This window comes from Bidens hawaiensis, unplaced genomic scaffold, assembly GCF_021521415.1.
Source record: "Bidens hawaiensis isolate Kalapana, Puna unplaced genomic scaffold, B.hawaiensis_p1.1 tig00003781_1, whole genome shotgun sequence".
Taxonomy (NCBI): Eukaryota; Viridiplantae; Streptophyta; class Magnoliopsida; order Asterales; family Asteraceae; genus Bidens; species Bidens hawaiensis.
In genome coordinates this window covers 1,344,256-1,369,939 of record NW_027491218.1, presented here as the reverse complement: position 1 = coordinate 1,369,939, position 25,684 = coordinate 1,344,256, and the positions used below count along the sequence as shown (strand labels likewise).

Genomic DNA, 25,684 nt, shown 5'->3' with positions numbered 1-25,684 from the left:
CGAATTTTCTTCGCTTCTGATGGACGGGTTTAACAGAGAAATCAAGGCCTAGCTTATGAGTGATTACCTCTCTTGAAATACCTGTCATGTCTGAGTGCTTGAAGGCAAAGGTAGATATTCTTCGCCCTAAGAAGGATATTAAATCCTCCTCAATCTTACTGGGGATACTGGATCCTAGGAAAACCTTTATCTCTGGATCCTTAGGGTCCAATGATAATTCTTTAAGGTCTTTCTCCCGACCTTCCAGCACGTCCCTAGGATGTTGCTGTAGTTGCTATGCTATAGTTTGCTTGGCTGTTGGCTTATTTGATGATGAATAATAGTTCTTGGCCTCCACTTGGTCACCCACTATCTTTACAACTCCCCAATGAGTAGGTAGCTTGATGCATTGGTGATAAGTTGAGGCTATTGCCTTCATTCCGTGGAGCCAGGGCCTACCTAAAATAACATTGCAACAGGAAAGGTTATCTATAACACAAAATTTTTGGTAAGAGTTTAACCCTTCGATATAAATTGGGAGGTTGATGTCCCCCAATGTCTTCTTGGTTTCACCACTGAAACCGACTAGCACCGATGTTCTAGGAATGATCTCTGAATCCGGAATGTTCATCTTCTTGAGGACATCATGTTGGATAATGTTGACCGAGCTCCCACCGTCAACTAGGATCCTGCGTACATAATGGTTAGAGATAAATAAAGTAATAATCAAACCGTCGTGATGAGGATCCTGTATGTTTAGTTTGTCTTCCTCATCGAAGAAGATTCTTTTGTCTGTTGTTAAGGTGGTTGATACTATTGGTCGGTCTTCGTTATCCATATTGACTTCTTTGGCAAGTCTCCTTGCTGCTGAGAAAGAAGTTCCGCAAATGTCTGAACCTCCAGAGATGAAATTCACCACTCGCACATCCAGCTCATCTTGGTGATGATCATGGATTCTCGAGTTGAAGAAGATCCTTTGATCAGTCACTCGAGTAGTGGGGATGAGCAGTCTTCTTTCATCGTCCAACTCGAATTCTTCTGCGGAACAATAAGTTTGAATCATGCCGTACTCTCTGGAGACGAAGTTGATCACATGAGCGTCTGGTGGTGGTGGTGTTGCTTTTTGTGGAAGATCTTCAGGATCCTGGATCTTGGATTTCTTCCTTCCCAAGAGTTCTTTGAAATGGCCTTTGCTTAGGAGGTATCCAATTTCCCTCCTTAAACCAATACAATCGTCGGTCTGATGGCCAAAGTCTTCATGGAATGCACACCACTTGGACTTGTCTTTGAAGGTGGTCTTCTTCTCATTCTTTCGGGGCCACCTTGCCTTTTCCCCCAGATCCTTCATGGCACAGATTAAGCCATGAGTATCCACAGAGAAACAATAGTCAGAGATGCAAGGATAGTCTTCATCGTCATCTCCTTCTTTGACTTGGTGTACGGCTTCGAATTGTTGTTTCTGTATGAGGATCCTTTATTCTTGTCGGGGAATTCTTGTTTCGTTTGTCCACCAAGACGATCCTGGATCCTTTATCGTCTTCTAATCGGATGAATCTTAACGCCCTGTTCCTGACTTCATCTAAGGTCCTGCACGAAGTCATCACAAGATCGTCATAAAATGGGGAGCCCCTTTGAAGTCCCATCTTGAATGCTTCAACAGCCATAGCCATATCAAGATTAGGTATTTCTAGGGCTTCCCTGCCAAACCTTGTAACAAAATCCCTTAAGGATTCATCAGAAGGTTGGACAACTCTATATAAATCACTAGTTAACTTCTCAAATTTCCTACTACAAGAAAACTGGCTGTTGAACAAGTTAACTAAATGTGAAAAAGATGTAACAGAATAAGGAGGAAGACTTAGCAGCCATTTAAGTGCAGATCCTGTTAGTGTGGATCCAAAGCCTTTGCACAGGCAAGCTTCTTTGAGTCTTTCAGGAATTGGATTGATCTCCATCCTTTCCCTATACTGAGCCACGTGTTCTTCCGGATCAGTGGTCCCATCATACACCTTCATGTTGGGGGTTTGAAAGCGTTTCGGGATCTCCGCATCGCATATCGGTGGAGCAAATCTGGACAACTTGTGACTCCCTTCGGGTATTTCATGAATTGGACGGACCACTCCTGGCACGCTGGATATCATATCCTTAAGCTTCTGAAGTTCCCTAGCCATAGCTTAATTGATACCTGTATCCTGCATAGAGCCAAAGTTAGTGTCTAAGGATATGTGATTATAGGCGTTACCTCTTGGTTGGTTGAATGTTGGAATCCCAGAAGTGTAGTTAAGATAAGAGGCATCTGCTACAGTAGCAGGTCCACCAGAGGCAATGGTCTACATGGGGATGATGTCCCCTTCATGGACCTCAGAAGACCTTTGATGGTGACTTCCTGAGGATCCTTGATTCTGCCAGAAGGATCCTTGAGGATACAACCCAAAGGATCCTGGTTGAAGGATGGATGATCCTTGTTGAAGGAACGAGGATCCTTGAGTTTGCTAACCCATGGACCTTTGTTGAAGGATAGATGATCCTGGCTGAACGAACGAGGATCCTTGAGTTTGTTGACCCATGGACCCCTGTTGAAGGATAGATGATCCTGGCTGAACGAACGAGGATCCTTGAGTTTGTTGACCCATGGACCCCTGTTGAAGGATAGATGATCCTGGCTGGAAGACCAAGGATCCTTGAGTATGCTGACCCACGGACCCTGGTTGAAAGATGGATGATCCTTGCTGAAAGATCGAGGATCCTTGAGTATGCTGACCTACGGACCCTGGTTGAAAGATGGATGATCCTTGCTGAAGGATCGAGGATCCTTGAGTATGTTGAGCCACGGACCCTGGAGTAGTGAAATCCAGCACCCTTGGCATTAAGGGAGTCTGATCCTCCACTGGCCTCTTTCTTTTCTCGTGATCTTCAATTTCATGTAGGATCCTCTGGTTCGTTTTGTTCTGCTGCTCCATGTATGCCTTAACCTATGAAAACATTGCAGAAACATCATTGTTAGATTTGACCACCGAAGTGGCAACAGTGGTTTTTGAGCTCTGAAAGACTGGAATTTGTGTCTTGTTTCCAGCCGCGGTGGTCCTTGGTGCTCACGTAATTGGAGGAGGCATCGGCGGAAAAGTTCTTGATGAGAGATAAACCGAGTACGGCATGGTTGATGAAGCAGAGGTTGATTGAGAGGCCATTGATGGTGATGTGGGTATGAAAAGATGAAAATTGATAGGAAATAATCTGGATTATAGCACAAATTTCCCCATGGTGGGCGCCAAATTGTTTTGGATAAAAATCTTCTAAGGATCTAGTATATCCAAATTCGTAAATGTGAGGTATAGTGCTAATTCGATAATATTAGATGCGTAATCGTAATTTGTGTGAACACAGTGATTTGATCAGGAGGGAAAAAGCCCTTAAACCAAGATAGTCTTACTTCGGTCAAAACTTATCAAGGTAATCTCTGGTTGAACTTCCTCGGTCAAGGATTAACTAAGTAATCGTTGGTCGATTCTTTTCGGTCAAAGATCAACAAGGTAACTTTTGGTCGATGAGTATGTGATTATCGTGGTCTCCGGCACAAAAAACCCTCGGACGGTGAAAACTATCACCGCCAAGTATATTGATAAATAAAAGGTGGTTACAAGTGTTGTGGAGTTGATGATCGATGTTACCAAGTAAGCTAGTGTGTAGAGAGAATATATGGTTCTGCTCTAGTGTGTGTGAGAATACATGTGTTTCCTAACTAATCATCATCTTAATATAAATCAAAGATAATAACTCAATGGAGTTATTAATAATAAATACCATTAACTATTTTTCCTAAAAATCCGTCTTTATCTTGAATATACTTGTAACAACCACTTTGACCACGTGCTCCATCACTCAGGCTGCGAAATAGGTGGTAGACCAGGTCTTCTAGCCGTTACATCTGTTATATATAATGTTATACACAGGAAACAATCGTTAGTAAATAATAAGTATTGAGGATCCTTGATCCTGATGGGATCTGACTAAGGATCACTGATCCAGAAACTTATGCCAGGATAACGTATCCACATTGTCAAATTTCTGTGCATTAACAGATAGTGTGTGACAATGGCTCGCAATTCATCGGCAAGAGAATAACTAACTTTTATGCCAGTTGGGGAATCAAGATGATCACATCAACACCTGTCCACCCTCAGGCTAATGGACAGGCTGAATCAAGCAACAAAATCATTATCAATAACCTGAAGAAAAAGTTGGGGTCTAAGAAAGGAAAGTGGGCCGAAGAACTACCTTTTGTTCTTTGGGCAGATAGGACCACTTCAAATAATGCTACTGGTCAGACTCCTTTCTCATTAGTATTTGGAGCTGAAGCAGTTATCCCCACAGAGATGGTTATCTCGACGGCCAGAGTCAGTCATCAAAATTCCGAAGATAATACTCGAAGTCTACTTGAAGATCTAGATGCGGTAGAAGAACTCCGGGATTTGGCAAAGATCAGAATGGCTTCTTATCAACAGAAGATAGCGAAGTCCTACAGCAAGAATATCAGAGTTCGAAGGTTTCAAGAAGGGGATTTGGTTCTCCGAAAAGCTTTTCAAAATACTACCAATCCTACGGATGGCAAGCTCGCTCCAAAGTGGGAAGGTCCTTACCTGATCGATTCGGAAGCAGGAAAGGGGGCATACAAATTATCTACTTTGGATGGTGACTTACTACCAAGGGCTTGGAATGCTATACATCTCAAAAAATATTTCATGTAAGATTTCTATCCTGAGGATAACTGTTATACTAAACAGTCAAGGTATGTACTCAAGCTTATACTTTTATTTTTTAAAATATTATTATTCTTCAAACATGGTACTGACTTAAGAATCGGAGGGGTGCTAGCAAGGCTAACACCCACCCCTCACTTAGAGTTGACTGTTTTGTAGATATAAGAGAATGAAGTTAACTTGGGCCTTCGTCGCTAGTTTCTAAAGGCCTTGTCGCCGGCTTATTCCTAAGGTATAAGGGGTTTTCACCTCTTCTAAGGTTTAAGGGATCTTCATCTCTTCTTAAGATCGCCTGTAGAGTACGTTTATTCAGCCTTAGTTTGAGAGGCGGCGCATGAAATATAGTGACTTGGTACCTCGTTATGCTCAGCTATTGGTTTGAATCGTGAGGTTTAAAGGATCTTCATCTCTTTTTAAGACGCCTGTAGCGTATGATTTATTCGGCCTTAGTTCGAGAGGCGGGGCCAGCACAGGAAATATAGTGACTTGTCACCTCGTTGAAATCCTCGGCTATTGGTTTGAATCACAAGTTTATGGTAGACATACCATAATCTAAGGTTTAGGAGATTTTCGTCTCTTCTAAAGGGCCTTGACGCCAGTTCATTCCTAAGGTTTAAGAGATTTTCATCTCTTCTAAAAGGCCTTGTCGCAAATTCGTTTCTAATGGTTTAAGAGATTTTTCATCTCTTCTAAAGGGCCTTGTCGCCAGTTTATTTAGGCCTTGTCGCCAGAATTTCTAAAAGTATTAGCAGGATAATACTAATATTACAATTCTATTGCTATATCCCCAGGATTAAAAGAATATTCTAAACAACGATCTTATTGCGAGGATAAGACGGTCTAGACAATTTCCAGGTTAATTGATACACGATACTGGTATGATTTACTATTTACAAATATTTGATCTTTCATATTATTTAAAGTTTATGACTTGATATTGGTTTATTGGTAAAACTTAAACTATTGCTAAGAGATTTTTCATGAAACTTAGATTTTTCTAAAAACGGAAAAAGTGAAAGCATACCAATATAAGTCATAAAAAGTTGTACTAATATTATAATGCAGGAAGAGATAGTCCGGACGGAGCCCATCCACCCGAACTATCATAAGTGTTCTAAAGAAGAAAATAAAAGACAGTTTGGGCTTCGTCCTGAACCAGGATCCCTGCACCCAAACCATTATCCTAAGCATACTACATTATCCTTACATAACCAAAATAGAAATTGTTCAGAACAACCGTTGAAAACACATAAAAACAACCTGGAAACCAGGTTCAAACCTTCCCACCTTCAGCTTTTTCGCCTTCCTTCTTCTCCAAATCCGTCGCCTCCCCAGCCTTAGTCTCCTTCACATCCTCACTAGCTCCAGCATCCTTGATCACCTAAGAAGTCCCAGCCGTCTCATCCTCTTCAAGCTTCTCCCCCTTAGCATCTTGAGCTTTTTCTTCCAAGCTACAGAATTCCAAGAATCCATCACATGGCCCTTCGCTTGCACTTCCTCTGACATCTTGATCATCGACTCCAGAATGCTGGCGGCTGCACACTTCTTGGTCTCCTCAAAAAACTCAGTCTTCTCCAACTTAAATGAGGCTTTTAGATCCGAAATCTCCTTATCCTTCTTTTTGAGCAGCTTTTCCTTGGTGTCAATAGCTTGTAGGAGATCGGCGAGCTTGGCTTCAGCCTCTTTCTTGGACGATTCAGCATCTTGGGATATCTGACGGTAACTTTCGGTTTTCTGTTATTCCCAAATTAACATTAGTTTTTCTGCAGATTACTATTTTCAGGATAAACAAAAATACTTTCTGTTCCGAGAAAGTTAGCAAGAGCTTGAAGCTTCTCTACAGCATCAGTGGTGGTCATATCAGCAAAGGGCTTGGTCTCGGCCGAAGTGGGCTTTCCTGTTTTGGACAAAAATCACTCAAGGATAATGTATCCAAATTCGTTATGTGAGGTTTAGTGTTAGATTGATAATAACGATTATGAAACAGTTGCAAACACAAACACAAGGATTTGTTACGAGGAAAAGCCCTTGATCTTGGTCGGATCGCCGGCACAAAAACCCCGGGTGATGACAATTGTCTGTCACCACTTTATTAATATAAAAAATGAGGATACAAGGTTTAGAGAATATGCTCAGTGTTACAAGAAAGCTATGTGTGTGTGTGTATTGCTGTTGTATTCGCAGTGGATTGTGTGTGTCTTTCCTAACTGATCATAGCCTCTATATATACATGAAATACAATAAGTAACTCCTATTTTTTAGCCACTAATCAAGCCATTCTTTCCATTTCTTCATTGTAATTGTTTCCTTAATTATCCACGCGGTTTGTTGACTTGATTGAGAGATTATAGGTTGGAATTGGTAACTAGCCGTTATACCTGCGCAAAATATCAAAATAACAAAGGAAAATCGTTAATAAATAATAAGTACCGAGGATTATTGATCCTGACAGGATCTGCAACATATTCTAATTGTATGCCAGGATAACATATCCACAGTGTCAAATTTCCATGCACTAACAATTGCCCCCAAAATGGCGGTTGTGATAAAATCACAGCTGTCATTTTGCCTTTGAAATCAAACTTCCTGCAAAACATATGAGATTTGACAAGCTGGATATAATTGTCATCATGGAGTTTCCTTGGGAACTTCCCTTTCGGCTGTATATCCTTTTACCATAAGTATTGATCCTTTTGTGATCCTCGTAATTGAATTTAGGATACCCGATGCAAATAACTTATGATATTAATTGGGATTAAACCCAACAAACTGGGGACAAGCCCAAATAAACTGGGGACAAGCCCGTGTAACTGGGGACAAGCCCGTGTAACTGGGGACAAGCCCGTCAACTGGGGACAAGCCCAAACTGGGGACAAGCCCAAAAAACTGGGGACAAGCCCAAACTGGGGACTGGCCCAAAGATACGGATGTTAACTGGGGACTCGCCCAAACTGGGATTTAGCCCAAACGTGAGATAACGTGAAAACGTTATAAACTGGTGGTATGGTACGTCTACCATAAATCGTAGGATCCTACATATAGCCGAAGACAACGAAATTGTCAGCCACTAAACGTGTACTGGTCCCGCTGCCCCGGACTATACGTTGGATAGCGTGCGCTCCAGGCGAGAGTGTAGAAACTCTAACTTATAAGAAAGGTGAAAACCTTTAAACCTTAGGGGATATGACCATCGGGGGTCATATCCAATCGTGGGCTAGGCCAAGGAAATATTAAAGTACCTTAAGTGTGAGGGAGAGGTGGCCAACCTCTTAGACATTGAACCTCTTATTGAAATCTGCATTGTTATTTAAAACTTGGAAAAAGACAAACGTTAAAAATATATTATCCTTAAATTAATAAGAATCTGAAAAGAATAACTGATCGGATAGATATTACCAATTTCAGGATCCTTGATCCTTCTGAGGATACTTGATCCTGATTAGAAAAAGTATTTCTTGAGATGAATAGCATTCCATGCTCTAGGTAACCTGTTGCCTTCCATAGTCAGCAGGTGATATGCTCCCTTTCCGGCTTCTGACTCGATCAAGTAGGGGCCTTCCCACTTGGGTGCTAGCTTTCCATCTGCTGGATTAGTTGTGTTTTAGAAAGCTTTCCTCAAAACTAGATCTCCTTCTTGAAATCTTCAAATCCTGATATTCTTGTTGTATGCCCCAGCTACCCTTTGTTGATATGCTGCCATTCTGATTTTAGCTAGGTCTCTGAGCTCATTAACAGTATCCAGATCTTGGAGAAGGATTTCGTTGTTGGCTTGAGGATCACGGATGCTTGTTCTGGTAGTAGGAACCACCATCTCCGTAGGGATTATAGCTTTTGATCCAAACACCAATGAGAAGGGTGTTTGACCTGTTGCATTCTTTGGTGTTGTTTATCAGCCCAAAGAACATATGGTAGCTCTTCGACCCACTTGCCTTTCTTGGATCCTAGTTTCTTCTTCAAGTTGTTGATAATAATCTTGTTACTTGATTCTGTTTGACCATTAGCTTGAGGATGAATTGGTGTGGAGGTAATCATCTTAATGCCCCAACTGTCACAAAAGTTAGTGGTTCTTTTCCCGATAAACTGGGAACCTTGTCACAAATAATTTCTGAAGAGATACCAAATCTAGTAATAATATTTCTTTTAATGAAGGATATCACCTCTTTTTCGCGGACTTGAATGAAAGCTTCTGCTTCTATCCACTTTGAAAAGTAATCAGTCATTGCAAGCATGAATACTTTTCCTCCTGGCGCTTTAGGTAGCTTACCCACGATATCCATGCCCCACTTCATGAAAGGCCATGACGAGGATATATGATACATAGGCTCTGCTGGCTGATGCAGAATATTGCCGTGTCTTTGACATGAATCACACTTCTTTGAGTACTCCATGGCGTCTCTCTTCATGGTAGGCCAGAAGTATCATGTTCTCAGAATCCTAGAGAATAGGGCTCTACCTCCGATATGATTACCACAATCTCCTTCGTAAAAGTCTTTGAGCACCTCTTGAATTTCAGGATCTTCGATACATCTTAAGTATGGACCTGCAAGAGATTTTCTATACAGAATATTATTTAATAAAATGTATTGTGATACCTTAAGTTTGAAGGACTTAGGTTTCTTTGTGGCTGGAATCTCTCCATTTTGAATGAACTTCTTGATCGGGAGGATCCAAGATCCTTGATTACTTGAGGATAATAGATCCAAAGACACAATATCTTTGTCAGTTGTTATCTCCCCAACTTCTTGTTCTCCTATTGCTGGTGAGAGTACATGGATAATTGGGATCTTCATATCTTCTGGAATCTTCAATGATAAAGCTAAATTTGCTAAGGCATCTGCCCCATCATTCTCTTCTCTTGGTACCTGTATAATACTAAAAGAATCAAAGAACTTTGATAGTTCTTTCACAACATTTTTATATTTGATTAGTTTTTCACCTTTAACAGCATATGAGCCATTAAAGTGGTTAGCCATCAATAAAGAATCTACATATACTTAAAGATACCTGATCCTCATGTGTTTAGCTAATTGCAAACCTGCGATCAGAGCTTCGTATTCCGCTTCATTATTGGTGGCTTGGAATGCACATGCAATGGACTGGGGTATTATGTCCCCCTGTGGCGATTTCAGTAGGATACCCAATCCTGTTCCTATTACGTTGGATGCTCCATCAGTAAAGAGGATCCAAGGATCCTTGGTTTCTTCCAGTTGTTGAACCTCCAAATCAGCTTCCTCTTGCATGTCACTACTGAAATCAGCCACAAAGTCTGCAAGCGCTTGTGACTTAATGGCTGTTCTGGGCTCATACTGAATATCATATGCACTCAATTTCACAGCCCATTTGGCCATCCTTCCTGACAATTATGGTTTTCTAAGCACATTCTTAACAGGATAATTAGTTCTTAAAATAATAGTATGTGTTTCAAAGTAGTGTCTCAACTTGGTTGAGGCCATAATCAAAGCAAGAATTAATTTATCAAGGTTAGAATACCTGACCTCTGCGTCTAACAGGCTTTTACTTACATAATATACCGGGTGCTGTTGTCCTTCATGATCCTTGGCCAGAACAGCACTGATTGCATTACCTGACACAGCTAAGTACAGGGACAGCGGCTCACCATCTATTGGCTTCATCAAAGCAGGCGCCGAGGATAGATAATCCTTAAGAGCCTTTATTGCCTCTTCATGCCTTTGAGTCCATTCAAACTTTTTATTTTTTCTCAAGATATCATAGAAGTCTTTGCACTTATCTGAGGATCTGGAAATGAATCTATTGAGAGCAGCTATTCTTCCCGTCAGTCTCTGGACATCTTTAGCATTCACAGGAGACTTAAATTAATGATGGCTTCAATCTGCTCGGGGCTCGCTTCTATTCCCCTTTTGGTCACCATGTATCCTAGAAACTTTCCAGCCTTAACACCAAAATGGCATTTCGACGGGTTCAGTTTAATATTGTACTGATCAAGGATATTGAATGCTTCTTCAAGATCTCTAAGATGATCCTCAGCCCTCTTAGACTTCACCACCATCTCATCTATGTAGATTTCCATGGTTTTGCCTAACTGATCCTTGAACATCATGTTGACCAATCTTTGATATGTTGCCCCTGCATTTCTTAGTCCGAACGGCATAGCAATATAACAATATATGCCGGTAGGAGTCATGAATGCTGTATCCTCTTGATCAGATGGTTCCATCTGAATTTGTTGAAATCCAGAGGAAGCATTTATAAAGGTAAGCATCTCATGCCCTGCCGTTGCATCCACCATGGAGTCTATATGTGGTAACGAGAAAGGATCCTTGTGGCATGCCTTGTTTAAATTGGTAAAATCGACACACACCCTCCACTTTCCATTCTATTTAGAAACAACAACCAAAGCCAACCATCGAGGATACTTAACCTCTCTGATCATACCGGCCTTAAGAAGTTTTTCAACTTCCTCTTGTATGATCGCGTTCCTCTCAGGAGCGAATTTCCTTCGCTTCTGATGGACGGGTTTAATAGAATAATCAAGGCCCAACTTATGAGTAATTACCTCCTTAGAAATACCTATCATGTCTGAATGTCTGAAGGCAAACATGGATTTTCGTTGCTTTAGGAAGGATACTATATCCTCCTCGATCTCGTCAGAGATACAGGATCATAGGAACACCTTCATGTCTGGATCTTCAGGATCTAAAGGTACTTCTTTTACATCTCGCTCCCGAGCTTCCAACACGTCCCTAGGATGTTGCTGTAATTGCTATGCTATCGTTTGTTTAGCTGTCGGCTTCATTGATAAAGAATAATAATTCTTGGCTTCCACTTGGTCACCATCTATCCTTACTACTCCCCAAGGAGTTGGTAGTTTGATGCACTGATGGTAAGTAGAGGCTACAGCCTTCATTCCATGTATCCAAGGCCTGCCAAGAATAACGTTGCAACAAGAAAGACTGTCAATAACACAAAAATTTTGGTAAGAGTTTAACCCTTCGATGTATATTGGGAGTTTGATGTCCCCCAATGTTTTCTTGGTTTCACCACTGAAACCCACTAACACTGACGTTCTTGGGATGATTTCCGAGTCCGGGATGTTCATTTTCTGTAGTACGTCATGTTGGATGATGTTGACCAAGCTTCCACCGTCGACTAGGATCCTGCGTGCATAATGGTTAGCAATAAATAAAGTTATAATCAAACCATCGTGGTGAGGATCCTGGATGCTTATCTTATCTTCTTCGTCAAAGAAGATTCTTTTGTCAGTCATCAAAGTAGTGGATATGACTGCTCGGTCTCCGTTCTCCAACTTTGTTTCTTTGGCGTGTCTTTTTGCTGAGGAGAAAGAAGTACCACATATATCTGAGCCACCGGAGATGAAGTTGATTACTTGTGCGTCTGGTGGGGGCAGAGTTGCTTTTTGTGGTACATCTTCAGGTTCCTGGATCTTAGACTTTTTTCTTCCCAAGAACTCTTTGAAATGACCCTTGCTCAGGAGGTATCCAATTTCCCTCCTTAAACCAATACAACCTTCTGTCTGATGGCCAAAGTCTTCATGGAAGGCACACCACTTGGACTTGTCTTTGAAGGATGTTGTTTTCTCATTTTTTCGAGGCCACCTTGCTTTCTCTCCAAGATCCTTCATGGCACAAATCAAACCATGTGTATCAACAGAGAAGCAATACTCGGAAATACTTGGGTAGTCCTCATCATCTTCTCCTTCTTCAACTGCCCGGACATTTTGATTGTTGGATTTTAAGTACGGCTTTGAGTCGTTGTTCCTGAATGAGGATCCTTGTTTCTGGTTAGGTGACTCTTGTTTCGTTGGAGCTTCTAACCGTTCTTGGATCTTCTTGTCATCTTCTAGTCTTATAAATCTGAGTGCCCTGTTTCTGACTTCATCTAAATTCCTGCATGGAGTCATCATAAGATCGTCATAAAATGGGGAGCCCCTTTGAAGTCCCATCTTGAATGCTTCAACAGCCGTAGCCATATCAAGACTAGGAATCTCTAGGGCCTCCCTGCCAAACCTTGTAACAAAATCCCTAAGGGATTCATTATAAGGTTGGACACTCTATACAAATCACTAGTTAACTTCTCAAATTTCCTACTACAAGAAAATTGGTTGTTGAACAAGTTAACTAAATGTGAAAATGAAGTAACAGAATAGGGAGGAAGACTTAGCATCCATTTAAGTGCAGATCCTGTTAGTGTGGATCCAAAAACCTTGCATAGACATGCTTCCTTGATTCTTTCAGGAATTGGATTGATCTCCATCCTCTCCCTATATTGAGCCACGTGCTCTTCGGGATCAATTGTCCCATCATACACCTTCATGTTGGGGGTTTGAAATCGTTTTGGGACTTTAGCATCACAAATAGGTGGAGCAAATCTAAACAACTTGTGGCTTCCTTCTGGTATTTCAGGGATTGGACGGACCACTCCTGGCACGCTGGATATCATATCCTTAAGCTTTTGAAGTTCCTTAGCCATAGCTTGGTTGATGCATGTATCCTGCATATAGCCAAGGTTAGTGTCTAAGGATATATGATTATACATGTTACCTCTCGGTTGATTGAATGTTGGTATCCCAGAAGTGTAGTTAAGATAAGAGGCATCTGCTACAGTAGCAGGTCCACCAGAGGCAATGGTCTACATGGGGATGATGTCCCCTTCATGGACCTCAGAAGACCTTTAATGGTGAATTCCTGAGGATCCTTGATTCTGCCAGAAGGATCCTTGAGGTTGGGAGCTGAAGGATCCTTGAGGATACAACCCAAAGGATCCTGGTTGAAGGATGGATGATCCTTGCTGAACGAACGAGGATCCTTGAGTTTGTTGACCCATGGACCCCTGTTGAAGGATAGATGATCCTGGCTGAAAGAACGAGGATCCTTGAGTTTGTTGACTCACGGACCCTGGTTGAAGGATGGATGATCCTTGATGAAGGATCGAGGATCCTTGAGTATGTTGAGCCACGGATCCTGGAGTAGTGAAATCCAGCACCCTAGGCATTAAGGGAGTCTGATCCTCCGCTGGCCTCTTTCTTTTTTTGAGATCTTCAATTTCATGTAGGATCCTCTGGTTGGTTTTGTTCTGCTGCTCCATGTATGCCTTAACCTGTGAAAACATTACAGAAACATCATTGTTAGATTTGACCATCGAAGTGGCAGCAGTGGTTTTTGAGCTCTGGAAGACTGGAATTTGTGTTTTGTTTCCATCCGCGGTGGTCCTTGGTGCTCCCGTAATTGGAGGAGGCATCGGCGGCAAAGTTCTTGATGAGAGAGAAACCGAGGATGGAATGGTTGATGAAGCAGAGGTTGATTGAGAGGCTATTGATGGTGATATGGGTATGAAAAGTTGAAAATTGATAGGAAATAATCTGGATAATAGCACCAGTTGCCCCACGGTAGGCGCCAAATTGTTTTGGACAAAAATCACTCAAGGATAATGTATCCAAATTCATTATGTGAGGTTTAGTGCTAGATTGATAATAACGATTATGAAACAGTTGCAAACACAAACACAAGGATTTGTTACGAGGAAAAGCTCTTGATTTTGGTCGGATCGCCGGCACAAAAACCCCGGGTGATGACAATTTTCTGTCACCACTTTATTAATATAAAAAATGAGGATATAAGGTTTGGAGAATATGATCAAGTATTACAAGAAATCTATGTGTGTGTGTATTGCTGTTGTATTCGTAGTGGATTGTGTGTGTCTTTCCTAGCTGATCATAGCCTCCATATATACATGAAATACAAAAGTAAACTCCTATTTTTTAGCCACTAATCAAGCCATTCCTTCAATTTCTTCATTGTAATTGTTTCCTTAATTATCCACGCGGTTTGTTGACTTGATTGCGAGATTATAGGTTGGAGTTGGTAACTAGCCGTTATACCTGCGCAAAATATCAAGATAACAAAGGAAAATCGTTAATAAATAATAAGTACCGAGGATCATTGATCCTGACAGGATCTGCAACATATTCTAAGGATAATTGATCCATATTGTATGCCAGGATAACATATCCACAGTGTCAAATTTCCGTGCACTAACATTTCCTCTTCTTCTGTGCAGCACTTTTTTGGCAAGTAGTTGGAATTCTCACCGAAGGGGAAAGTGTCTTGGAGTGTTCTTGTTTCACCATAGTTCTATCCTCAATGAGATCATCCAAATCAACTAAGCTAAAAGACTTTGGCTTCGGCATCCCTACACAACGGTTTATCAAGTCATTTTCAAGATAACAAAATCCCTAGAAAACCTAATATCCCCAAAATACTTACCAGAAGTGATACTCTCAGCGGGTTTCGCAGCAATCACACTTGTTTCTCCTGTTTCTTCCTCCAACCAAAACCCTTTCCTCTGCTGGAATCTTGAACAAAGCCTTGAGCCTTTTATTCGTATCCTTCCTGAACTTTATCAAATCCTCCAACACAACTGGCAAGAAACAAACCATATTAAGATAAATCGTTTGCAAAAAGAAATTATATCCTACAGATTTCCTACCCTTATGAACCCATTTAATAGGCAAGTCCATCCCGTTCGGAATAGAATCTCGACGGACGAAAAAGAAATGTTTTTTCCAATCAGGGTCGCTATCGGACACCTTGGGAACCATGTAGAGACGGCTGGACTTAGATTGAAGACAATAGGGAAAGGATCCGTGAGTTCGGAGGTTATAAGTTGCGGCAATCTCAGGCACACCTATGGATAACCCATGGGTTTTGTTCAGACGATCTACTGTGGCCAAAACCCTCCACACCATTGGCATGACTTGTGAGTACGAGAAACCGGTCACGTCAAAGAACTCTTGGATGAGTGGGGAAAATGGATATGAAAGGCCGATCGAAAAGGGATAATAGAAGAAACACACCTAGGTTTTGGAAGAAAAGTCGGGTTTGGTTTTAGGGTCGTAAGGTCTAATAACGGTTTCGGCAGGTAATAAACCTGACTCTTTCAGAAATCTAATGTCTAAATATTTAAAAAGACACTGGTCTTCGTCGGTGGCCGGAATGAGAGCTTGGTCAACGAAATCATCTGAGGTTGCGAAAGAGAAAGGATTGGACGCACGAGGGGTTCTTTTCCTCATTATTTGTGTGGATCGGAAGAAAAACTTCAAGAAATTAAGAAGACAAGAGAGGAGAACTAACCTGATTATGAACCGGTGGAAGAGGATTATGGTGTAGAAGATTGGGAATGCTTTAATTATAACCTAGAGGAACGGTTGTAAAGTCTCCTTGATTCACACACACGTCATTTCAAACTGCAGAGATAACATTGATTTTAAAATTCAAAATTTTTACAGCTGTCACGCGGTAAAAATTGGGGGCAATTGTTGGGTGCGGAGTTTTATCCTCGGAATTGAGCCTAACTTAAGGATTTTGACTTAAGCTGTTATTCTGAGGAATGTACGTTGACTAATTCAATTGTCCTATATTATCTGATTGTTTTGCAGATAAGAGCACGTGTTAAATATGTTTAGAAGAACGTGGATTGCAACGGAATGCTACTTGAACTTCGTCAACAAAGAACGTGGGCAGCAACGGCTTGCTGAAGAAGTAGTCTAGGGTTTCCGGAATAATCGGAATCACAGTTTTAATCTTCTTATTATAAATATGAGCTGATAGTATTTTTAGGTCACACACAACTCACTTGTTTAGCTACTAGTACTCATTGTATCACTTAGCTCACGATTACTTATCAGCTCTAACCTTTGTAATCACCGGTTTTATTATTAATAATATCGACGGTGATAGTTTTCACCGTCCGGGGGTTTTTTGTGCCGGAGATCATAATAATCAAGCGTTAATTCGACCAAAAGTTAAGTTCATAATCTTTAACCGAAGAGATTCGACTAAAGATTACGTTGTAAACTCTTGACCGAAACGAAGATTATCATAATCAAGGGTTTTTTCCCTCGTAATCATATCATTGTGTTCAATCTTACAATCAACAAGCACTTCACCTCACGCACTAATTTGATCAAAAGTTGCTTTGTCAATTTTTGACCGAAACAAAGCCATATGGGCCTCAAGAATCCGTTAGTAATTACGTGACGTTACTACTTACTAGTCGCATACAATATACCAGTCTGCCATATTTCTAAATTACTATGGATAGTCCTTGAATGGTCCAAGGCCTTATGGCATAATTGCATAAGTAGCGGTACACAAAAAAATTGGGTATGGACCCGTACCAAAATAAAAACCGAAACCAGGTATTCCAATACCAGGTATAGTATGCCCGGTTACTAACTCGACCCTACACGTAGGGTGTATATATATAGGGCATGAATATTTGTTAAATGACTGACCTGAACCGGTTCCTTTGATACCCGATATCCTACCCGGGGTTTTCAATACCCGGTTTTTGAAGAAATAATGAAACCAAGTAAAGAAAAAAAATATGGCAACAACTAAAATCCGCGTGAGCACTTCACGTGGGCGATGGGCACAACACAAGCTACTGTTGCAGGGCACATTTAGGTGGGGTTGAGGGGTGTCAACTTGTTTAGAGATTTGTTTTCGCTATGAACTAACGTGCTCCATGGACAATGGTTACAAATACACCTTGAGACACATAATACACTCAAAATATTTCCAAACAATATATTGATCTTTCTCATCTCTTCATCTTCAAGGTACACCTTTCGGATGCTAGAGTCTGCCCGGTAGTACCACTACACGACTGTTTTACCCTAGAAACATATGAGAGTTCTTATGAGAGATTCAGATATGTTAAGTGGTCCGTGTTAAGCACAAATCTTCAGCCAAACCCTCAATTCCTCTTGTACTTTTGTTTATTTCAGATGTATTCGCATATGTATTTTATTGTTTTATTTGTTTATTTATTGTAATTAACTTTTAAAGTGCTTTTAGTTATTTTTTTCCCAATGGCTCTTACAAGAACTTGAGGAGGCATGCACAACAACTAAAAAATGATGTGGGGTACATTTAACACAACCCAGCTGAATAAATAAATAATAATCTAAAAGTATGGTAACATTTAAATTAATTCTGAATCAAACACTTAACTATTGTTGTAAAAGTCGTTCTAGGCTTTGGGAATCGGCGAGTACTCAAAACTCGGGGGTTTTGAAGCGCTTTTATACAACACAGATAGTAATACTCAGATTCGTTCATACATTGGACTGAATCGTTCAAGTCAATCTTGGAATAGGTCAACTCAGATTCGGTCAACTCGCAGTAGATTCAGTCAACGTCGGCCTTAGAACCACCAACATGTATACTTTTGATTATTTTGATATTGAGTATTTTGTTATAAATATTAGTAAACTTATAACATTTTACATATATATACTCTCTCAAAAGTTAATTTCTATATATTTTATCCTGTACGAGCACTCCCCCCCTAGGTTGAGTACTTGCAACTTTCCAATCAACCGATCTAAAAAGCGATTTCTAACCTTGCACCCAACTAATATTTTTATATACATATCACGAGGCACGATATCATATACATCTAGTGACATTGCCACATGTCTAGTTGTGGTATTAATTTGTTGGGTTAGGTAATATATAAATAAATTGTAACCACTATTTAGAAGCAAGGAATCAAATCAATTTGATTAGGTACTAAGTTGCTACGACTATAGAAATAGCATAAAAGAAAGTAAGTGTTCTTTTTAGGTAAAAAGAGTTAAAAGAGTTTGATGTGTTGATGTACTATGGGGATTGGATTGCAACTTGCAAGTTGCAAAGGGGAAGTATGCTTTTGACTTATCATTTCATGTGTACATGCATCTTCCACCTTTTCACTATGCAGCTACTCATTGTTCGATTGACCGATTTTGATAAAGAAAAATTGCATAGAAGAAAACTACAAACTGAACCCGAGGAGTCCAAGATCAACACCGAACTGAACCATTAAAACCGATTCAATTAGTTGAGACTACAACGCTTGAATTCCGGTGTGTGTTTGATTCGAGTGTTACATCATACAACAACTAGATCAACCTCTTTAAGTAATTAGGTCGGCCCACAAACACTTTTGCAACCCGTTATAATAACTCATTTATTATAGTAAAATAATATATATGATCAACATGTTTACAACTTCATTACTATCTGTGTGCATGGTTGTAAAAATTGGGCCTAGGCACTGATTAATAGCTAGTCGATACTCCATCGATTGTTCGCCGATTAATTCATAGCTGTTAACCGCTAGTCGGTACTCCATCGACTGGTTGTCGATTAACTGTTTTTTTGGTGAAAGACGGTCAACATTGAAAAATGTATATATATGTAGAATTTGATGTGTGTGTGTGTGTGTTTGTGTATGCATTTATATGTAAAAAGTTACATATTAATCCTCATTAATCGATAGTCCCTATCACAACGCTGGACCAACGCCTAACGAGTTCTACAACACTGCCTGTGTGACATATTTAAATATATCCGCTAAATGAGCTGTGTCCGTGTTACACGATTTTAGTGGCATGAGTGTTTGGGACTCCTAAGAGCATTCCCAGCCCATTCCATATATGTTTCCATATAATTTAGCTAAAAAACATTATTCCATAATTTATCTTTTATTTTTCAAAAATCTTCCACATTCTATTCCCTATTCATATCCATAAATGCTTTTTTTATTTATTATTTTCTCTTTTTCTTGCTATATAGTTTATGGTGATTGAAAGATATATATATTATATGGTATGAATCAAAAGTGAGACCTTATATTTAGGTTTTTAGAGCATTCCCAGCTCATTACATATATTTTTTCCTATAACTTATCTAAAAACATCATTCCATAAATTTATTTATTATTTTTCAAAAATCTTTCACACTCTATTTCCTATTCAAATCCATAAATTCTTACTTTATTATTTTTTTCTCTTTTGTCTTGTTATATAGTATATAGTGATTGAAAGATAGTTGATATATTATATGGTATGGATCAAAAGTGAGTCCCTATATTTAGGTTTTTACTTTAGTTGCCGTATAATTCATTCATATAATAAGGAATGAATTGGAGAGGTGATTTTGATGATTTTCTCAAAATTTATCATAAATTATATGGGTTTAACAACTTTTGAGAATGAGTTGGGAATGCTTTTACTTTACTTGCCATATAAGTCATCTATATAATAAGGAATGAATTGTAGATGTGATTTTAATGGTTTTCTCAAAATTTACACTAAGTTATACGAGTTTAACAACTTTAGAGAATGAGCTAAGAATACTCTTTGCCTGATTTTAATTCCGTGAGTGTGTTCTAATCAAATTATTATTTTGTTATGTACTTATTCAAACCAAAAGTCACCTCAAAGCTTTTGAGCTTTTTTAACGGAGTAAATGAAGGGACTAAAACTCTAAAAGAGTCATGAAACACTTGATGTGTCGACTTTTTGAACCCAAAGACAAATTTGCTTTTCAGTTAGTGTGACTTTTGGGATCAAATTGTTTATTTGAAGCAAGTTTTGGGAATGGGCCAAAGTTAATAATTATCCAAATATAATGAGTTTTCATACTTAACGCATCTGTAATCCTTTTTAATATTGTTAGTTGTTTACAATCATACATGACAGTGACGAAGCTTGATGAAAAAGCGGAAGAGGGGGAGAGGGGGGGGGGGGACTTAAGAAGCATAAAAATGTTCATAAATGGGGACTAGGCTCAAAATTTTCACCGGAAACGGATAAATTTACACTACGCATAAAATATTTTTATACGAAAAACGGTAAATTTATACTAGTGAGGAAAAGGGGGGGGGGGGGGGAGCTAAAAGAAAGCCTCTCCGGTGCATTGATATAATCATTATTCCATTCCATAAGCATAATATACATCTTACTACAGATGATAGCCTTGTTCTTGATTTAAGAATCTTTAGTCCTACAAAGCAGTTACCTTCAAAAAAAATAAAATATCAAGACCAACTTAACAATAGGAACATATTACATACATAGCTGTCAATCTACTTCCTAAAATGCCACAATTCATCCTCATCCATGTCCCAAAATGTACTAGCCAAGTCATCATATTTCATCCAATCCGCTTCTGCCATGTGGACTCCTGAAGATGACATGTCACGAGCGCCTGTTGCTTGCATATCTAAATGGATGAACCCCGTGTCAAGGTTACTCTTATCCACATGGTAACAGTCATAGCTTTTTAAGAGATTTGGATTTTCAGACAAGATTGCCATAGAATCTGATGAAAAAAGGCGTGGATTTTCATTTTCAATTTCAATACACTGTGGAGAAGATGGTGGGATTAAGGTTTGTTTTGCTTGTGGTAAAGATCTTAAATTGTTTTGATTAGTTTCAGTGGTTGATGTAGAGGATGATGTTGTTGTTGTTGACAATGAAGAGTTTTGTTCAACCTTTTCAAGTAATCTTGGCATCCAAAATTTTCTAAGCGTTTCCACAAACTTCTTGCTATTGGAGTCAATCTTAAGGTGGCGTGCTTGTTTTTGTACCCTTGTTCTCCAGTAATTCTTGATCTCGTTATCAGTTCTTCCAGGCAAGTGGTATGCAATTTTTGACCATCTTGTACAAAAAAATAAGGGTAAATAGTAATTCTCAACTCGTAAATGCATATATTACATAGATTTGTATGCATGCATACACGCAAGTGTGTGTATGTGTGTGTGTATGCTTGGACATGCAATCTCACCTATTTCCCCACTTGGAATGGAGTTCAAGGATCAAGAGTTGTTCTTGTGGAGTTAGATTTCCACGCTTAATATCCGGTTTTAAATAATTTAACCATCTTAGCCTGCAACTTTTTCCGGTTCTTTTTAAACCTATATATCCAAAGCGATCAAGACAACAAATCAAGTTCCCCAAAGATCATGCTATAGATACAAAAGGTCAAATAAACGTTCGCTAAGTTTTTCATGTTTTTCCTACATACCTGAAGATTTTGCTAGGGAGTTCCACCGGCCTTCGCCATGACAAGTGATGTAATGAATAAGAAGATTGTCTTCCTCAAGTGTCCATGGACCTCTTCTTATGTCATTAAAGTTTCCTTCATTACAAGAACCACCCATGTTATTTTGGATCTTGAAGATTCAAAAGAAAGAAAGAAAGGGAGTTTAATTAAAGAGAAGCAAGTGAAGGTCTACATATTTATAAAGAGATCCGCAAGAAGGTTTTATTGTAAAAGTTGAAATAGAAAATAGGAAAGTACACCCTCTAGTAAAGTTGATTTCTCACAAGAGAATTTTCCCTAAATTCATTGATGGATACAAATTCAAGGCTAATGGGAATCTTGCAATATGTGTATGCTTTGTCTAAGTCTTTAGTGAAAATTACAATAAATTTTATCAATAAATATATATATATATATATATATATATATATATAGGATACTTGCTTTATATTATTATTATTTTAATAACTATTGATTGCTTAAAGTAGCTTAAGCATGTTATGGTGTCATTAGTTTTGATTGGATTACAATTGTGCATGGTTGAGTATAGGATTGGAACTCCCTAAAACGAATTAAAAATGGAATATTTGCCACTTTAAGTGACTTTGTGGGGTTGCCACTTAGCACACACCCATGATCATCCTTCATTCGCTCTACATGAAAATCAAGAAATGTATTAATTTTTTTTAGTTTATAATGGGCATAAGAAAATAAGGTATTAACATGATCTCTTGAGAATATTTGCTTAATGTTTTTCAAATATACTTCCCCACTATTTTGATATGTAACTATCAGATGAAGAACTTAATAAATACTATTTTAAAATGTGATGCATGATAACATTCTTTTCAGCTCCTTTATATTTATGTGAAGGAGTTCTTTAAATTTTTTTAGAGATGCTAGTGGTTATTAGTGGAGAGGAGAGAAATTTTTTTAAAAAAACGAGTAAATTTAATTAAATTTGAAGGAACATTGTTTATCATCTATTTCTTTTTTGAAAGTTGTTGTGCGTGAATAAGAGAGAAAATATAACAATAAATATATAAAAAGTATTATTTAATTATATATGAGAGATAAAATATAGTATTTTTTTAGTGTAATTATAGAGATAGAGATAAAGAACCTGTCGGGAATGCTATGAGAGGGTATCAGATACTGGATAAACTTAGGGGATATTTTTACGAACAAAATTATCCATTGATATTTTTAAAGATAATATTTTTTTTGTAAGTCTCCTGCAAGGCTTTTCACTTCATTAATATATCGGAGTGGAGCCCTTTACCTACGGAATACTGGTAAAAATTTAGGGGATTTTTAGGCTACCACATTCTTCAAATTTAAAGAGTCATGCTGTCTTACTCTGGTTAGACTATGTTATCTTAATCAGGCCCACACTAAATTCAGAGTTTGACATGAGCGTTCCCCTAGGAACCGTACTATCGACTGCCACTTGACAGTCGTTGTGCCGCCACAATAGCAGAACTCTCTGGCAAAATACGCTGGGACGAAAACCCGGGTAAGTTAGGGATTCGAACTGACAACCTTGCACAAGGTCTAGCTCAAATCCTTTATTACCACAATAAAAAAAATAAAAATGATACACGTGATGATCGAACTTGAATTTTTCCATTCCTACCACTAGGCCACGATTGATAGATCTTAGCATTTTTATTGGTTTTAACTTTATTGTAGTTAAATTCTGTTTGATAATATTTTCTAAGTTTTAACAGAAACTATAACAAAGTTCAATATCATATTTTTAAAACCTTAAATCAATATCAAGGTCTTACCTATGGGTTACCGAAGATAGTTCCGTTTGTAAAACTTAAATCAATCCATCGAAAATGATCACTTTGTAAGACCTTGCAAAAGTTGTCAATGATTTATTAGAAAAGTAATCCGTTCGTGATGGATGTCGGTACTGTATCGAATAAGAGATTACCAGCTGTCATTTTTTCAGATGGCCAGTTTTATCGACATATTTGCCTCAATAATTACCTTACTAGCTTGACGGATTATCGACATATTTGCCTAAATAATTACCTTACCTGATGGATTATCGACGCGATTAATCTTTAGTGATGGCAAAGTAAATGTATTTACTTTTAGTCATATTATACTTTTTAATTTTGAAAATGTTATGATGTGTAAGCAAGAGATTTTATCACGGTAGGCCTTTGGGTGATGGATTTCCTTTGGAATTGTTTGCAGACAAGGTCACCAGTGTTGTCTGTGATCATAGAAGAAGATGGTCTTTTGCAAATGGATGCACCGGGTGACCGGGATTTGTTGTTCTTTAAAAGACGACGATGATTAATATATGAATAAGTTACTAGAAACCTTGGTGACTTTAATATATTTAAGATTTTTTTGTCACATGATCAATCATGAAATTCTCACTTTAGTTTATTGATGATTACAATAACAATGATATTCAAGAGTGGCCAAGAATCAAGAATGTCGCATAATTGAGAAAGTTAGAGAAAGAACAAAGAATATCACATTAGAGACAGCTTTGAGAACATTTTAGATTAAAAAAAAGATGTACGAAATTACTTATCAAATCTTCTTTCTTTTTTATATTTTTAAGAAAAGAAAGAAAGGGTGGATTCTCATAAAAAAATAATGTTCACATATAGCATGCTACATATCTTAGTATTTTATGAGTGTTATTTAAGTTATAAATCATCTTTATCATTTTTTTTAGTTTTGCAATTTGTAACATGAGGTTAACATTTTTTTGTTGGATTAGACCTGGTGACGAATTTCTGACAACCGACGGTCCGACACCTTAACGTCTGTAAGGTGCGGAAATTAAATCCCTACCATCACGTCAACCATTGGTTGACTGTTAAAAAGAGTGGGGCTTAGGGCAAAGTCGTCTTTTTTACACATAATCTTAAAGTTATAAATTATTTATATTTTATTATTACTACTACTGCTGCTTCTACTCCTACTGCTCCTTCTGTTGCCGCCGCCACCACCACCACCATCACTTTATTATTATTATTCCCAACCCAAAATTGGTGGTGGGGTTTTTGAATTGGAATGGTTGCATGTGGTCAAGTATGTACAGATTGAAATTGAATTTACATACTGCGCTGAGGCGAGTGATGGGATTCCGATTGAAATTGGTGGTGGGATTTTTGAAATGGTTTCAGGGACGAGTATGCACTAGGAGGTGTGGGGGGGGGGGGGGGGTACAGGCAAGGCATCATGGCTTTGTGTGCTTAGATCCATGGTGGCGGGAAGGTGGTTGACGATGACTGAGAAGAATGGATGATTGGCTAGGGTTTGGAGGGGAAAGGGGACGGGTTGGGAATTTATTAGATTATTCGTTGATGAATGCGACGTGAATGGAAGTGATTTCGACGACAACAGTGGTGTCCGGTAGTGTGGTGGTCGTGGTGGTGTAGAGAGAGAAAGAAGAGAGGGTGCAAATATTGTTAACATCGAACCACATGGTTGCAAACTACATGGGTATGAGTATTTTCATTTTTTTTAAAAGACAACCAACAGCTGACTTGATGGTAGGGCTAAAACAACCGCACCTTGAAGACGTCAGGATGTCGGTTGCTAAATATTGGTCATGGAGGTGTGATCCAACAAAAAAGTATTGAGTAGAGGGTTTCGAATTGTAATTAACTCTTTTTTTAAAATAGTCATTTAGATCACCTGACGAGTGACGGGTCATTGACCCACTTGATCATCTCAATTTCTTGAGTATGAAACCTTAGGGTGCTAGGCTGACACGTCCTCGAATGAAAGCTCGTATATCAGTCTACCCGTCGATCCCGACCTGTAGACCACCCTCAAAAGGAAACCGAGCACAAATGAGAAAACCTTCGAGTATTTTATAAATTTTATATTTTTTTCGTTTTCTGATCTATATTTAATTTCAAATTTTCATTTTTGACAACCGTTTTACGAACAATATTTATTTTATTTTATTTTTCATTTGTGAACTAAAATTTAACTTTTAGTTTTTTACTAACATTGCACAACTTCAGTTTATAATTTAGCTTTACTTTATTTATTTTTCACATTTTTCAAACATCAAAATGATCGAAATGA

At 38.7% G+C, this 25,684-nt stretch overlaps 1 protein-coding gene across 1 annotated transcript; it reads right to left on the bottom strand.

The window, feature by feature from the left end:
* Window positions 1–20,482: 20,482 nt before the first annotated feature.
* Window positions 20,483–21,912, bottom strand: LOC143624409 (transcription factor MYB62-like). Its single transcript, XM_077095076.1, has 3 exons — window positions 21,593–21,912; window positions 21,353–21,482; window positions 20,483–21,225 (listed from the first exon to the last, which is right to left on the bottom strand). The coding sequence occupies exons 1-3, from the start codon at window positions 21,726–21,728 to the stop codon at window positions 20,652–20,654; spliced, it is 840 nt and encodes a 279-aa protein (XP_076951191.1). The 5' UTR covers window positions 21,729–21,912; the 3' UTR covers window positions 20,483–20,651.
* Window positions 21,913–25,684: the final 3,772 nt, after the last annotated feature.

Coding starts and splice junctions, on each gene's coding strand:
- LOC143624409 (XM_077095076.1), bottom strand. CDS start 21,728: ATGGGTGGTTCTTGTAATGAAGGAAACTTTAATGACATAAGAAGAGGT. Junction 21,483..21,592: donor CTCCCTAGCAAAATCTTCAG/GTATGTAGGAAA, acceptor TTGGATATATAG/GTTTAAAAAGAACCGGAAAA. Junction 21,226..21,352: donor CATTCCAAGTGGGGAAATAG/GTGAGATTGCAT, acceptor TTTTTGTACAAG/ATGGTCAAAAATTGCATACC.